We start from the raw sequence: 15,295 nt of genomic DNA on the forward strand, positions 1-15,295 counted from the left end.
CACTGCGACTCAGGGTGTACCAGGTCGTCGTGTCCCAGCGAGACATCCACTCGCAGGATCGTCCTCATCCAAAACGGGGCTCTGTCGTGGCGAGGCCTAGTGCGGGACTATAAGCTTCTCACCCTCGTAGGCCAGGCTGGGAGACCTTAAGGATCTAGATTTTCCAGTGCAAAACCTCAGCCGGCTGTCGCTTTTAGTTCACCAGGAGGAATCCCCCTGAACATTAACTAGCAGAAGTGAGTAAAGAAAAGAAAAAAAAAACATTTTTGAAAGAATAAAAAACTGAGACCGAAGTCCCAGCAGGAAACCTAGGTCCTATTCCTTCACTAGGCAGAAATGAAACTGATATGCTAGAGCATGGTGTGTGGGTTTATGCCTGTAGGGACAGCCCCCATAGGAGTGGTAAACTGTTTTTTCCTGCCTAGAACTACTCCTGCAGGGGGCAGCATAACCCAATGGTATAAGAAGCATAAGAGCTGCGTCTGTCAGTGGACTTAAGAGAAATGTGCATTAATCATTAAAATGCCAGGCTCCTGCAGACAGACTGTGTAGCTGTCTGTCTGTACCTCCAATACAAGCAGACAGTTACTGAATGACAGAAAGCTCAATTAACTACCTAGAGTGCTCTTCAGCGCCCTGATATTTCACTGAGAACTACAAGACTTGTAGTTCATTGATTCAAAGGGATCTGTGAATCAATGACAAAGCCATGTGGTGCAGACTCGCTTGGCCCTGCTCTTTGAATTGTGGCAGTGAGTGCAGGGAGAAGATCCCCAGGTCCTGTCACAAAGGGAGGGTGGGGATCGGGGGGCAAAGGGTCAGATGCTGAAAATATTACATGCTACACCCTAAATATGGGTGTAACATGTTTAGAGAGGTGAACGTATCCTTTAAAGGAGAAGTACAGTCAAAGCTTATTTGGCTGTACTTCTCTCTCTTGTGGATCACAGAAGTGCAATTCGTTCTGCACTCCTGTGACCTGTTTTCAGCAGGCAGCGAGCTGAAGTCCGCTGTTTGCTGACATCGCAGAGCATTTCCAAGCTCAGGCAAGATCGCGACAATGGAGTCGGGATACACCATCATGCCTGGACCAGCACCTGGCTCAGCTTCTCAGCGAGCCACTGAGGGCCTGGGCTGGCCTCTCCTGCCCTCTCCAGAGACCTACGCTCCAGTGAGTGAGGAGGGGGTAGAGCAGAGAGCCACTGACTGACAGTCACCAGCTCTTTGCTTGGGGAGCTGTAAGAGCGCACTGTTCTCAGTCATAGTGGCACCAAGGGATAGATGCAGCTTCAAACCGATGCTGCATTCAGCTTGGTCCTGGAATTCCTTTCCTGGTATAATCCTGGAAAAAAAAACATAACCTCATCCTTCTCTTTTAAGCAACACTTACAGGTCTTGTTCCTCCCCCAGCCTGTGACTGAAGAGTGAAATTAGAAAAAGAAGACCGATAGGCCCATCGCATTGTCTCTTGTTAGCACAAGAGCACTGCAACACAACTTCTTGTGCTAATTCACCTCTCCCAGTCTCAGCTCTACTGTACAGGGACTACATGATGTTGATACGAGGTGAAATTTAGATACTTGCACTACTGTATATACATTACTATGAAGCGGCATTTATTTTTCTTTTACACTTTTTTGTATTTCAGCTTCAAGCCCGATTTGGTGTATGAAAACTTACATAACACATGAGATGATCATTGCCCAACTTAGCCAATTACTGTTACAGCATTTTGTGACATCTGTAGACACCCTCTAGTCCACTGATTAAACTGATCATCCAGAATAGATTTTCTCCACTGATTGCAACTCCATCTGAGATAAGGTCAACACCATGGGAGCCCGCATAGTACATCAAACATTCGTGTTTAACCACGCTCCTATGTGCGACAGTTAGATCTTTTGACTACCACCTCATGTCTATCCTTTTACTTGGTAGTTTAGAGGAAGGGTAGTAGTTTCCATTATTAACTAGAACATGTACCTTCTATAACCAACAAACAATACAGCACATTTCATGTTTGTCCTACAAATTGTATCATACAAATACAAGAAGAAAGAGTTTCCTTTGTGCGTATTCCTGGCGTGTGCTGCCAGACAGCATTCTAGAAGCTGGCTCGGCATTCTTCTCCTGTATATACGGTAGCTCTGCAGTTTGCTGCCGCCCACGTACCTTCATCATTAGCAGACAGTTTGCCATGGAGTACATCACCCGGCCCAGACGTGACCTCCACAGCTGAACAGAGGCTGCAAAATAAGATCAGCGCGTGAATGTGCACAAATAAATTAGAGGTTCTTTCTAGCCATCAATCACTGCTCCTATGAATTCTGATTTAAAAGATCCCCCTTGTTAACACTGCTGGGTTTCAGGCTAGAATTTTTAATACTCTCTAGGCTGCAAGTCAAGACAAAAAGGAAAAAAAAAATGCTATTTTTATTTTTTTTCCGTTCACTAAGGGACAAGCTCACATAGTTCACGGATTAGAAGTCTGCATAAATGATGCAGCCATGCAGAAATGCCAGCAACCTTTCCAGTTTCCTAGCAGACATGCTAATTACAATGAAAAAAAATTCAGTGTCATAAAACCATTAGCATGCACATAGGATGCGTGCACCGGATGATATTAGAGGCTCATCATTATTGCAGGAGCGAAAACAGGATGTGCTGGTGGTATTTGTGAATGATTGTAATGCCAATGCAGACAGAGATGGGGGCGTCTGAGCCATATAGTTGTCAGCTTTTGGCAGCGTGAAGCCCAGGAGAAAGCGCTGAGCTCAACTACATCCCCTTATTGTTCTGTAGCTGGCAGCCTACATAGAGCTAAGCATCTGCCAATGTTACGAGATCAAAGAGGCTCACTAATCTTCTCAGGGTTGAGGGGACCAGCAGTGAACTGGTGCATGAGATTACAGAGCATCATGCAGCCCATCGATCTGCGCACACATTCCCTGCGCTCAGTTGACTCCTTAGACTGTAAGCTCTTAGAACAAGAAATGTTCAATATTTGAATGTTTACAAAGGCAACACAGATAGCAATAAATGAGAAGAATATTGAGGGCTGTGTCCTTAATCTCTTTTCTCCGTGTCAAAGATGAAACATCGGAGGTCTATTTAGACTTCAGGTATCTCACCAAAGCACCCCAACAGGGCTCCTAAAAAAGAATATATGGTTAAAAAAACAAACAAAAACTACTTACACCAGTGGCTAAACTGCCAAATGCATAGTTCACCCCTCCTATTTCTCTTTCTCTACAAATTTCCTTCCTGAACAGAAATGGTCACATATTATTCTTCCGCAGTCAAGCAAGATCTTCAGCATTTATGGTGAAGAAACAACTACAATGCATGACCTCAAGACTCCAGTACTGATTTTTTTTTTAAATACCGCTAATAAACATAATTTCCAAACAGAAGAAAATAAAAAAATAAAATAAATATGTCTGCCTTGGTAATGTCCCCCACGGATTCTGCATATATAAGCCAGTGCCATGCCAACAATGATCACTAAATCATCGTTAGAATATCTGAGAAAAATTAAAGTGGCCACTGCTGACCTCCTTTTTGAGAACGCTAGCTGCCTTGCTGTCTAGCCATTTAATTGAATTCATTATCTTATCCCCCGCCCCGCCTTAGTTATTCTTACGTTACCAGCTCCCTCGCCCTGAAATCCAAGGTGTCGGCCACTAACAAAAGTTGTGACATCACTTTGCAGCTCATGTAACAGTGCTTAGCCCTAACCGATTGGCTGCGGGTCACATGCTCCCCCCATATCCAGAAGTACAGACTATTGTCAGTGGCGAAGTCGGGGATAGGAGCGATTAGGGAATGCTGGTAAGGCGATTATACCTGGTGTAAGTGGGAGAGGAGGGATTGTAAAAAGGCACCGTCACTTGATCACGCTTGTTAATATTCAATGGGTAGCATTCCATATCTCTCTCAATACAAAATTAAATATGCAGGAATAAAAAAATACATCTTTTTAAGCAGTGGCGGCCGGCCGATAGGGGGCGCAGGGGCACCACCCCCCCAAAAAAAGAAGAAAAAGATAAAAAAAAATTGTCTATTTTTCGCCCACTCGGGTTGCCGGACATAGTGCTGGGTATTGGGGGGGGTTTGACCCCACCCTTGGCTGACAGAGGCGCCGACTGGCGTTCTTCGGGGGTCATCGGGGCGCAGAGCAATGCGCCCCGACACTCCCCATTTTTCTGATGTCCGGGCTGTGATTGGTCCAGACTCCAGCCTGGACCAATCACAGGAGGACATGGACCTGGTGATGTGATGCGTGGGGGCAGTGCACCGCCCCGGCGTCACGATCACCTTCCGGCTTCCGTTCCCGGCGCAGAGAGGCAGAGAGAGAGGAGTCGCGTCGGACAGGAGTCCAGGAGTCGCCTTCCACGGCCTGGTAACCCAGCGACTCACCGCAGCAGCGCCATACTCCGAGTCCACAAGCAGGAAGACACCCGCAGCCGCAGCCATCCGGTCCGGACTCTGAAGCCGACAGCCCGACACACACACACTGCCACTCAAGATGGCGCCGACGAGCTCCCTCATCCCTCCACACCGCAGCTCAGCACAGGATTCCCCCACTAACACCACGGAGAGAGGTAAGAGGGCTGCAGCTTCCCCAGCCACTTCTCTGCATTGGGGGCATGTATGCTGGTCACTGCATTGGGGGCATGTATACTGGTCACTGCATTGGGGGCATGTATACTGGTCACTGCATTGGGGGCATGTATACTGGTCACTGTATTGGGGGCATGTATGCTGGTCACTGCATTTGGGGCATGTACGCTGGTCACTGCATTTGGGGCATGTACGCTGGTCACTGCATTTGGGGCATGTACGCTGGTCACTGCATTGGGGGCTCAGCACAGGACTCCCCCACTAACACCACGGAGAGAGGTAAGAGGGCTGCAGCTTCCCCAGCCACTTCTCTGTATTGGGGGCATGTATGCTGGTCACTGCATTGGGGGCATGTATACTGGTCACTGCATTGGGGGGCATGTATACTGGTCACTTCATTGGGGGCATGTATACTGGTCACTGCATTGGGGGCATGTACGCTGGTCACTGCATTGGGGGCATATACGCTGATCACTGCATTGGGGGCATATACGCTGATCACTGCATTGGGGGCATGTACACTGGTCACTACATTGAAAGGGGCATGTATACTGGTCACTACATTGAAGGGGGCATGTATGCTGGTCACTACATTGAAAGGGGGCATGTATACTGGTCACTACATTGAAAGGGGGCATGTATACTGGTCACTACATTGAAAGGGGGCAGTTATACTGGTCACTACATTGAAAGGGGCATGTATGCTGGTCACTACATTGAAAGGGGGCCTGTACTGTGGGGTTTGTGCTAGGGAGCCTGTACTGTGGGATTAGTGCTAGGGGGCCTGTACTGTGGGGTTTGTGCTAGGGGGTTTGTGCTGGGGGGGTCTGTACTGTGGGGTTTGTGCCCCTCTCAGTGAGTGTATCCCATAATAGGATGTCTCTCCCAGTATATCCCATAATAGGGCCCCTGTTCCCTATTATGGGATATACTAGTACTGATGGTCCCCTTAATATGTGATATATTGGGAGAATTTGTTCACGCAAGAAAAATACAGGGGACAAAATGGGTGGAGTCTATAAGGGGTGGGGCTTCTGAGAAATGGGAGGGGTCAAAATGGAAGGGCGGGGTCTAGCGCCCCACCATCCTAAAACTTCACCAGCCGCCACTGTTTTTAAGCTAGTTTTTATGCATTTTTGCTTGCCTTGCCACCAATTTAAATAAACTCTGGATGTTAATGCTTCAAAATGACTCTCCTGCGACTATTTCTAGATGGATTCTTCAAAATGACTCTCCTGCGACTATATCTAGATGGATTCTTCTCAAAATGCACCATACATAACCACATCATCATTGCCATGATTCTGAGCACTGCTATGCTAATGCAGTTCTGCATAAATGAGGCCCACAGAAAGCTCACCAAACAATCATTGGAAGAATTTCCTATCTGAAAAGGCAATGGGTTGTAGAAATAACCTTTTATGGTTTCTGAGACTGAATGAATCAAACAGAAAGGTGGAGCAGCATACATACCCCAATTCCATAAAAAAACAGAATGCAATGATTTGCAAATCTCATAAGCCCATGTTTTTATCACAATAGACAGTAAAAGAAAACAAAATAAATGTTTAAACTCAGAAAATGTACTATTCTAAGAAAAAAATGAAGGTCGTTTTGAAATTGAGGGCAGCAACACATCTCAAAAAAGTTGGGACAGGGCCATGTTTACCATGGTGTGGCATCCCCTCTTCTTTTAACAACACTATATAAAATACCAAGGAACAGAAGAGACAAGTTTATGCATTTTTGAGAGAGAAATGCTGTCCCATTCTTGTGTTATATAGGATTCTAACAGTCCTGGGTTTTTGTTGTGTTTTTCGTTTCAAGAGGCGCCAAATATTTTCACTTGGTGAAAGATCTGGACTGCATGCAGGCCAGTTTTTCATCCAGATTCTTCGACTACAAAGCCATGCTGTTGTCATAGATGCAGTATGTTGTTTGGCATTGTCCTGCTGAAATATGTAAGGTCTCCCCTGAAAAAGATGTTGCCTAGATGGGAACATATGCTGCTTTTAAACTTGGATATATCTTTTCAACATTAATGGTGCCTTTCCAGATGTACAAGCTGCCCATTCCATACACACTAATGCCCCCTATACCATAAGAGATGCAGGCTTTAAAAATGAGCCCTGATAAGCCTGTGATTGCCAAAAAATGTCAAACTTTAATTTGTCTGACTACAGAAGAGTTTTCCACTTTGCAGCAGACCATTTTTAAAGGAGCTTTGGCCCAGAGAAGACGGCAGCGTTTCTGGATCATGTTGAGATATGGCTTCTTTGCTTGATAGAGTTTTACCATGCATTTTTGGATGGCAGGGCGAACGGTGTACACAGACCATGATTTTTTTAAGTATTCCTGAGCCCATGCAGCGATGCTTATCACAGAATCATGTGATAAGCATTGATGATCCCCTGATGACGTTAGCACGCCTAACGAAACGTGCGTCGGGAACGTGAGACCGTAGAGTTCCGGTGAGGTGGAACGCAGACGCGGAAGCGGCGTCCCATCCACCAGGAGAAGCTGAACGATTTGTACTACTGTGGCGTTTATTTACCACTATGGAGTAAGTGCATTACTTTTATTAAATCTCTTTTATGGCAATATTACGCTATTGGAGTTTCCTTATTTCTTATGACATGTTGTCCGGAGTCTCGGAGTCATCTGTTTACTTCTGGCTTATCACACACTGGATGTGAAGACTGTAATAGGAGATTTTGGAGCTCTTGTGGAGATACATTGCGATCATGACCCCCTATAACTAAGGGGTCAACTTCTTTTGGTAAGAAGTATTTTATCCGAGCACTGGGTGTATGGTGATTGGTGAAGGCATTTCACATCAAGTCCAATTGTATTTGCTGCTGGAACTTAAAGTTTGCACCGAGCACTTTTCAAGGACTATGTTTATTAATTTTATTATTGCTATATTCATTGGAATATTCACTTGCAAATAATTGGTTCATATGTTTATGTTATTTATGCATTAGCACTTTATTGTGAGTATACTGCTGAGCGCAATAACCCATATTCACTATCACATATTGCGTTTTCACGTTTTTATTGCTGCTCGCTAGAGGAAGAAATTCCCTAATTTTTCACATTTATTTATTCATTGTTAAATATCACTCCATTTGCGCAGTTCTTTTTTTCGGTTACACCGAATTTTGTTTTTCTATTTATCACAGAATCATGCCTGTTTTTAACGCAGTGCCATCTGAGTGCCCAAAGATCACGGCATCCAATATTGCATTTCAGCCTTGTCCCTTGTGCACAGAGATTTCTCCAGATTCCCAGAATCTCTTTCCCAAGTCTTAGCAATTTTACAATGCGGAACATTATTCTTAAATTGTTAAACAATTTTTAGACACAGCTTTTCGGTGAACCTATAACCACCTTTACTTCTTTACCATCTTTACTTCCAAAACACAGACACTTTTTATACCCAATCATTTGGCTGACCGGTTGTCGATTAATCGAATTACTTACAAAACGTTCTTCCAGATCGTCCTTGTTAATACCATTTAGCTTTTTGTTTTTCTGTCCCAGCTTTTTTGGAGACATGTTGCTGCCATCAATTTCAAAATTACCTTATTTTTTTCCTTAAAATGGCACATTTTCCCATTTTAAATATTTGATATTTTTCTGTTTTCTACCGTGAATAAAATATAGGTTTATGAGATTTAAAAATAAATTTCATTCGGTTTTTAATGGGGATTTTACATTGCGTCATAACTTTTTTGGAGCTGGTGCTGTAATTCTTTATTCTATTCTATTAGGTTTCCACAAATGTACTCTTAGCAGAATGCTATCACAAGCCAACCCCAATACCTACCTTGTTTTCCGCACTGAAATAATGCTATTCTCTAAGCAATGCACCTGCAGCTGAAGGCTGAAAGTAAACAAAGCAATGTTTACACTGGCCTGAATGACAGCTCTCAAAGCTTTCTGGAAATTGAAGGGATATGGCATATTTGTAAGGCTGCCTAGTTTAGATGGATATATTGGAGGAAGTAATGTATTTTGGGAAAGTGTAGAACAGTATATTTTCTTTTAAAAACACACTCATGAGCACACACACCATATAATTTATATATCTTTCATTGAAACTTTCTGAGAAACATTCTGCCTGGCTGTCTCTGGTTTCAATACTTTTCGTCACGGACCTAGAATAAGCACGCAGCAGGTAAAGTTAGGGTGGAATCAGAATGCCTGATCTCTAAGCTGGTTCAAGATAAAGAGACTCAAAGAATTTGACAGTGTCACAAAGCAGTGTCAGAGAATTTAACCCAACCCAACTCAAAAATAGAGGGGCGGGTACTGCGTCTGTCAATGAGCTTAAGAGAAAAGGATTTTACGGTAAGTTCTTACAAAAATCCAATTTTCTCTGTTGCTCATTGACAGACGCAGTCCTCTTTGATTAATATCAAATTGGGACGTCCCAAAGCAGTGCCACAAATGAAGGGTGGGATAACGGAAATCAAAATCCAATCCAGAAGGCCCAACCGGTGCCATGACTAGACAGAAAAAAAACTGACATCCTGTAGCAGAGAGAGAGAGGATATACCCTCTGGGACTGCCCCTAAGGTGTGGCCAGAACGTTTTCTTCTGCTTAGTGTCCTACTCCTGTAGAGGGCAGTATAACCCAATTTGATATTAATCAAAGATGACTGTGTCTGTCAATGAGCGACAGAGAAAGTCAGATTCCCCTTCCATCTCTAGTACAATAGCAGAACTGAACCTTCAATGTGAGATGGAGAGACTAGTTGCTAGGAAAAATTTAAGTATGGAAAAATTTCTAGCTCAATGATCATCTTGGTTCACTCATCCAAAATGTACTGTGACTATTTGAGGTTCTTCGTATCACAGTTCCATCTTGTTAATATCTCTCCCCTCTTCTTCCTATCAGTCCTATTACTATACAGCATAACTATTCACCTTGCTGGACCCCCCCCCTCCCCCATCTATTTCCTCTCCTATCCCTTCACCCCCTACCCTCCCTCTGCAGAAACTCTGCCACAGTACTGAACATACCATATTTGTGTGTTTTCTTTTCTATACAGCAGACAGCTCAAATTCAAAATTATAGTGATTAAATTGGCTGACTTCAACTACCCCCCCCAGACATTTTAGAGGTGTTCATACGGTTCCATTAACATTCTTTATGGATTAAACCTTTTGTTCAATAAAGATAATGTTAAACATACCTGTTAAATAAGATGGTATTTATGAATTATTTAGGATTCTTATATTATGGTCCATTCATTACGGAAATATATAGGGTTCAGCAACTTTTACCATCAAAAAAGTTCTAATTACAAACAATGCTGGAAATAATCTCTTTGTTGCAGCAGGAACATCAGCAAAGTCGGAGGTGACAAAAACTGACACTTCAAAGCGCTTTGACTAACATGGATGTCATAAAACAACACTAATCATGTGCAAAAATGCAATAGTTCTTAATAATAGGCACGCATTTTTTCGGTCTAACCTGCGGTAGATCAAAGCCAAAATAAAATCTGGTAACCCATAGTTACTGCACACATGCCCTTCAAGAGAATATAACCCCTGATGTGCCCTACTCCCGAGATTTCTGGCGAGCGGTGCTTTTAGCGGTCAGAAGTCACAAAGCCACCGGCTATGTCTAGACACCAGCTTATTTCTAGAGTCAGGGCAGCGCGCACATTCCAGGTGCAGGTGTCTACAAGTAATTGCAAGTGTGGCTCTTATCAAATGTTCCCAGGCAGTGCTGTCACTTTGCTGTTCCTCTATTTCTGCTTGTCTACCTTGCTGTGAAAACCCAGGCAGCGGCTTAACTGCTGCGCTGCCTGGAAATACTCTACCTAAAGCCTTGCATAGCCAAACCTAAAGAGGTGATATACGTTAAGCCTACAAATCCTGACACATAAGACACACACTGGTTTATCATTAAACTAGATAGCTAGAAGGGTAAAGCAGACCTCCAGACATAAAAGAATATCAAATTAATTTGAACAAACACCATTTGATGGAACTGTACTGAAAATGTACCTATGTGAAAAGTCTTCCTGGAATAAACAGTAATAGATTTACCTTAAAATTTTAATACGGTCATATTTAAATGTATAGTTCTAGTTTGATGAGAATATACACTGCCCAGTTAAAAAAAAAAAAAAAAAAAAAAAAAAAAAGTCGCCACCTGGATTTAACTTAGCAATTAACTAAACTAAGCATGCAGTAACTATCCTATTGGATAGCATGCAATAACTACCCTATTGAATAGTTACTGCATGTGCCCAAAGAATGAGGTCAGCTGACTACCTGAACATACTGAATGAACAGGTTATTCCATCAATGAATTTTTTCTTTCCGGATGACACGGGCATATTCCAAGATGACAATGCCCGGATTCATCAGGCTCAAATTGTGAAAGAGTGGTTTAGGGAGCATGAGACATAATTTTCACACATTGATTGGCCACCACAGAGTCCAGAACTTAAACCCATTGAGAATCTTTGGGATGTGCTGGAGAAGGCTTTGCGCAGTGGTCCGACTCTCCCATCATTTGGTGAAAAATGAATGTAACACTGGACGGAAATAAATCTTGTGACATTGCAGAAGCTTATCGAAACAATGCGATAGCAAATGTGTTTCGTAATTAAAGCTAAAGGCGGTTCAACTAAATATTAGCGTGTGTGACCCTTTTTTTTTGGGCCGGGCAGTATATATATATATATATATGTATATATATATATATATATATATATATATATATATATATATATATATATATTTCTATAGAGCTTTAAGGCTTCTAGGGTAAATTGTATGTTTAATCTACAAGTAGGGCAAATTTTACTCAAAAGGCAATCAATCTGTCAGCACACCTTTTGAGTGCGGGAGTAAACCGAGAGTGCCCTAAGGAAGCCCACACAAGCAGAGGGAGAACATGCAAACTATGTTCAGAGAGTGTCCTAGCCAGGACTCAAATGGAGGACCCTGGTGCTGAAGGGTAGAAATGCTAACCACTAAACCATGGGAAAATGTATAATAACTTTACATATGGCCTTTCACACTAAATGTAAATGACAAAGGTAATGGAGTAATTGTAAGCAAAGCTTCTCTGGTGGGCTACGGTAACCCTCGTCTGCTACCATCAGCTTTACAATGCAATTGTGCCCAACGACCAGGTACAGTGCATTGCTGAATCCCTTCCTACCCCCAAGTCTCTGTTTGATATGAGCCACGCCTCCACTCCAATTCCAACTTAATGTATACTACCAAGTTATATTGCTAGCACCGCCTTTTCAAATAAATTGCCACCAATGCAACAAGATCTTATCAGAAATAATAATCCTTTATTACTTAATCCATATAAACTGAAAAAATTCAACACCCTTTTGAATGTTCATGCACTGCAAAATAAAAAGCTTTACTTAACTTCCCCCAAACTGGCTTATAGCTTACATAAGACTTTCTTTTCCCAACCTCGGATGACTGTTCTGAGTAGTATGGGAGTGAAAAGGTAAGTGTATGCTGCTGGTGGCATACATGGTCGTAAATAGGTTATTTTTAAAAGAACATACACACACATACGTAAACAAATATAAGATGCCATTACCAGCATTCAATCCAAAACACCTTGGTGCTCCACACAGATATGCCAATATGACAACGGACATGGAAGGCACTTTCATAGCCTCTAAAAGAGAACAAGTCTAATCAAATAGTAGTCTTAACGAGTCAACCTTTAAGGGAGTCACAGCCTGCCTTTCTAAAGGATTTGATAAAAGCCGGGCTATGATTCGCCAAAACAATGGTGTAATCAAACTGCTGTTTGACTAGCCCTGTTCTCCTTTTGAAGTCCCAAGAGTGCCTATCACATCCATTGCTATTAATATTTATTTATACACACACACCAAAGTAAAGACATACTGATACAAGTAGAGCATCTCAAAAAGAATCATTCAAACATGCCAATACATCTCTAAAAATAACATTATAATAGATAGTTGGATGGAGAAAGGAAGTGGGTAAGAACTGCAGTAGTGAGTAGCACAGGAGATAGCGAAAGCAGATGGTGAGGGAACAAAGCATGGAGGAACAAAATTGCACGCAGAAATGAAAGAGTGGTGGGGACGTCCTGCTACCTAAAGCTGGTCATACACTGTTCGATTTTTTTTTTTTTGGCTTGAAGGCTTTACCAAAATAATCTAAAAGAATCCTCTATCAATGATATACAAAGGAGAGGAATTAATCCCTCTTCTGGGCTATTGTATTCTGACAGCAGACTGGGGCTGCTAGAATACCCAAACAGTGGCTGCATTTGAATGGGTGCAGCCACAGTTTGGTTAAACATTTTCCAGTAGGCACAACTGCTGATCGAACAATTAATTTCTGTTGAACAAGGTCACCCATTGAGTGTATTTCAGCTACCTCCTCAGGAACCAGCCAAAATTGCTTAGTGTATGGTAAGTTTAAAACATTTATGCGTCCCACAAAACACACTATATAACATATATTTCTTTTTCAATAATATGGGTGCCCACTCACTAAAGTAGCAATATTTTTGTGAGTGTCTGGAGCCACCTCTGCAGCAACCCTCATAATTCTGACCTGTGACACAAGCTGAAGGGTCCAGGCTTAAAGTAAGTAAAGCTAGCAAGGAGTTATTGTCAGGACTCATGTCAGTACCTGTGCCACCTGCTCATGACATTGTTGTTCCTGATGCTGAAGGCCGCAGTTCCTGTGGCCACCAACAGGTGTTTCCTAGCCACCAGCATATCCTAGTAGATAGGCTCCACTTGAAATGGACTGCTGGAAAGGTATTTAAAGCCGCTCTTCAGTAATTTTTTCATCTTTGCATTTATTAAATCCTCTGCCCTCTTTTGCCAGTATATCTCTTATACCAGGGATCTTCAAACTATGGCCCTCCAGGTGTTTAGGAACTACAATTCCCATCATGCCTAGTCATGTCTGTGAATGTCAGAGTTTTACAATGCCTCATGGGACGTGTAGGTCCACAACATCTGGAAGGCCGTAGTTTGAGGATCCCTGTCTTATACGGTCCACTTCCTCTTTCTTCTCTGGGAATAAGCCTAGGCTAATGACATCATGCACAGCTCTCTCTCTCCCTCTCGTGAGGGTTTGCCAGCAAGGGGGGGGGGGGGCAGGAGAGTGGGAGAGGGATAAATCACAGAACCAAGGAGAGCTGCAGAGCTGGAGGAGGGCAGAGATAACTGGAGACTGCAGAGATCCATGTGGTTTCACATATTCACGCAGAGAGGAGAAATGTGTAGGGAAGTAGTGGTGTGAGTCTGTCTGTCTGTGTATCTGTGTATTGGTCTGCGTAAATCCAGGAAATGAACAGGCATCAGTTTCAGCTGTCCACAGTTAAAATGGCTTCAGGATGGCAAATAATTCGATTTTTCCTACAGCTTACCTATAAAATCCTTTTCTTGGAGTACATCATGGGACACAGAGCAGCCATAATCATTACTATCTGGGTTATACGTCACCTATAGGTGACTGGACACTGGGAACAAAAAAGACAGGAAGTCCCCCCCTATATAACCCCTCCCACACAGGAAGTACCTCAGTTTTGCAGCAAGCAATAAACATCCCAGACCAGAGGGGAGGGACCTCTGTGTCCCATGATGTACTACTAAGAAAAGATGTAGGAAAAATCAAATTTTTTTTATCGTACATCATGGGACACAGAGCAGCCATAATAATTACTATCTGGGACGTCCCAAAGCAATGCACTGGAGGAAAGGGAGACACTAAATACGAAAAAAAAAACACCATCAGACTGAAAAAGGATCTACATAGCTGCCTGTAGCACACTGCGCCCAAATGCAGAACCCTCCCTGGTCCCAACATCCACCTGATAGAATCTAGTGAACGTATTTACTGAAGACCAAGTAACGACCCTGAAAATCTGAGCCATAGAAGCTTGATGGCGAACTGCCCAAGAAGCCATACTCTTGCCCTACCCTTCTGGTAGAGTGTGCCTTTATCGGAAAAGGTGGAACCTTCCCCTTTAAACCATACGCCTGGATAATGACCTGGCAAATCCACTGAGAAATTGTAGACCTAGATGCTGCCTGCCCTTTCCTGGGCCCTTCTGCCAGCACGAAAAAAAAGATTGGTCCTCCGAATCTGAGCAGATATCTTCAAATAGACCTTAAATGCACGTACTACATTGAGAGAATGTAACAACTTTTCCTCTGCTGATTGAGGATTTGGAAAGAACGAAGGCAGTATAATGTCCTGATTCAAATGAAATGCGGACACCAGACTTGGGCATAAAACCCTGGGTGTGAACGTAGAATCACCCTATCTTGATTCAAGATTAAAAATGGCTCCTTACAAGAAAGAGCCGTTAACTCTGATACTCTTCTAGCTGAAATTACTGCAAACAAAAATACTAACTTTCTGGTCAAAAGAAAGAGAGGAATATGCCGAATGGGCTCAAAAGCAATTTCTGTAGAACCACCAAGACCAAATTTAAATCCCCAAGGACACAACCGTGGCCTAACTGGCAGAAGCATATGTAGCACCCCCTTGTATAAAGGCTCAGACAAAGGAATGCAAAGCACTCGGTCTTTGCAAAGACTGATAAGGCTGAAATTTGACCTTTAAAAATAGTGCCTAAGGCTAGCTTCATATCTACCCCTACTTGCAAGAAGGTTATAAT

At 42.9% G+C, this 15,295-nt stretch overlaps 1 protein-coding gene across 1 annotated transcript in view; it reads right to left on the reverse strand.

Annotated features, from left to right (window-relative positions):
- The window catches only part of TRAPPC12 (trafficking protein particle complex subunit 12), a 313,601-nt gene that overhangs the window by 84,497 nt on the left and 213,809 nt on the right, over positions 1–15,295 (reverse strand). The window contains exon 8 of the mRNA XM_082251892.1: positions 2,173–2,246. Coding sequence (XP_082108018.1) covers positions 2,173–2,246 — 74 coding nt within the window. The remainder of the gene's footprint in view (positions 1–2,172; positions 2,247–15,295) is intronic.

This window comes from Pelophylax lessonae, assembly GCF_965119305.1.
Source record: "Pelophylax lessonae genome assembly, chromosome: 3".
NCBI lineage: Eukaryota > Metazoa > Chordata > Amphibia > Anura > Ranidae > Pelophylax > Pelophylax lessonae.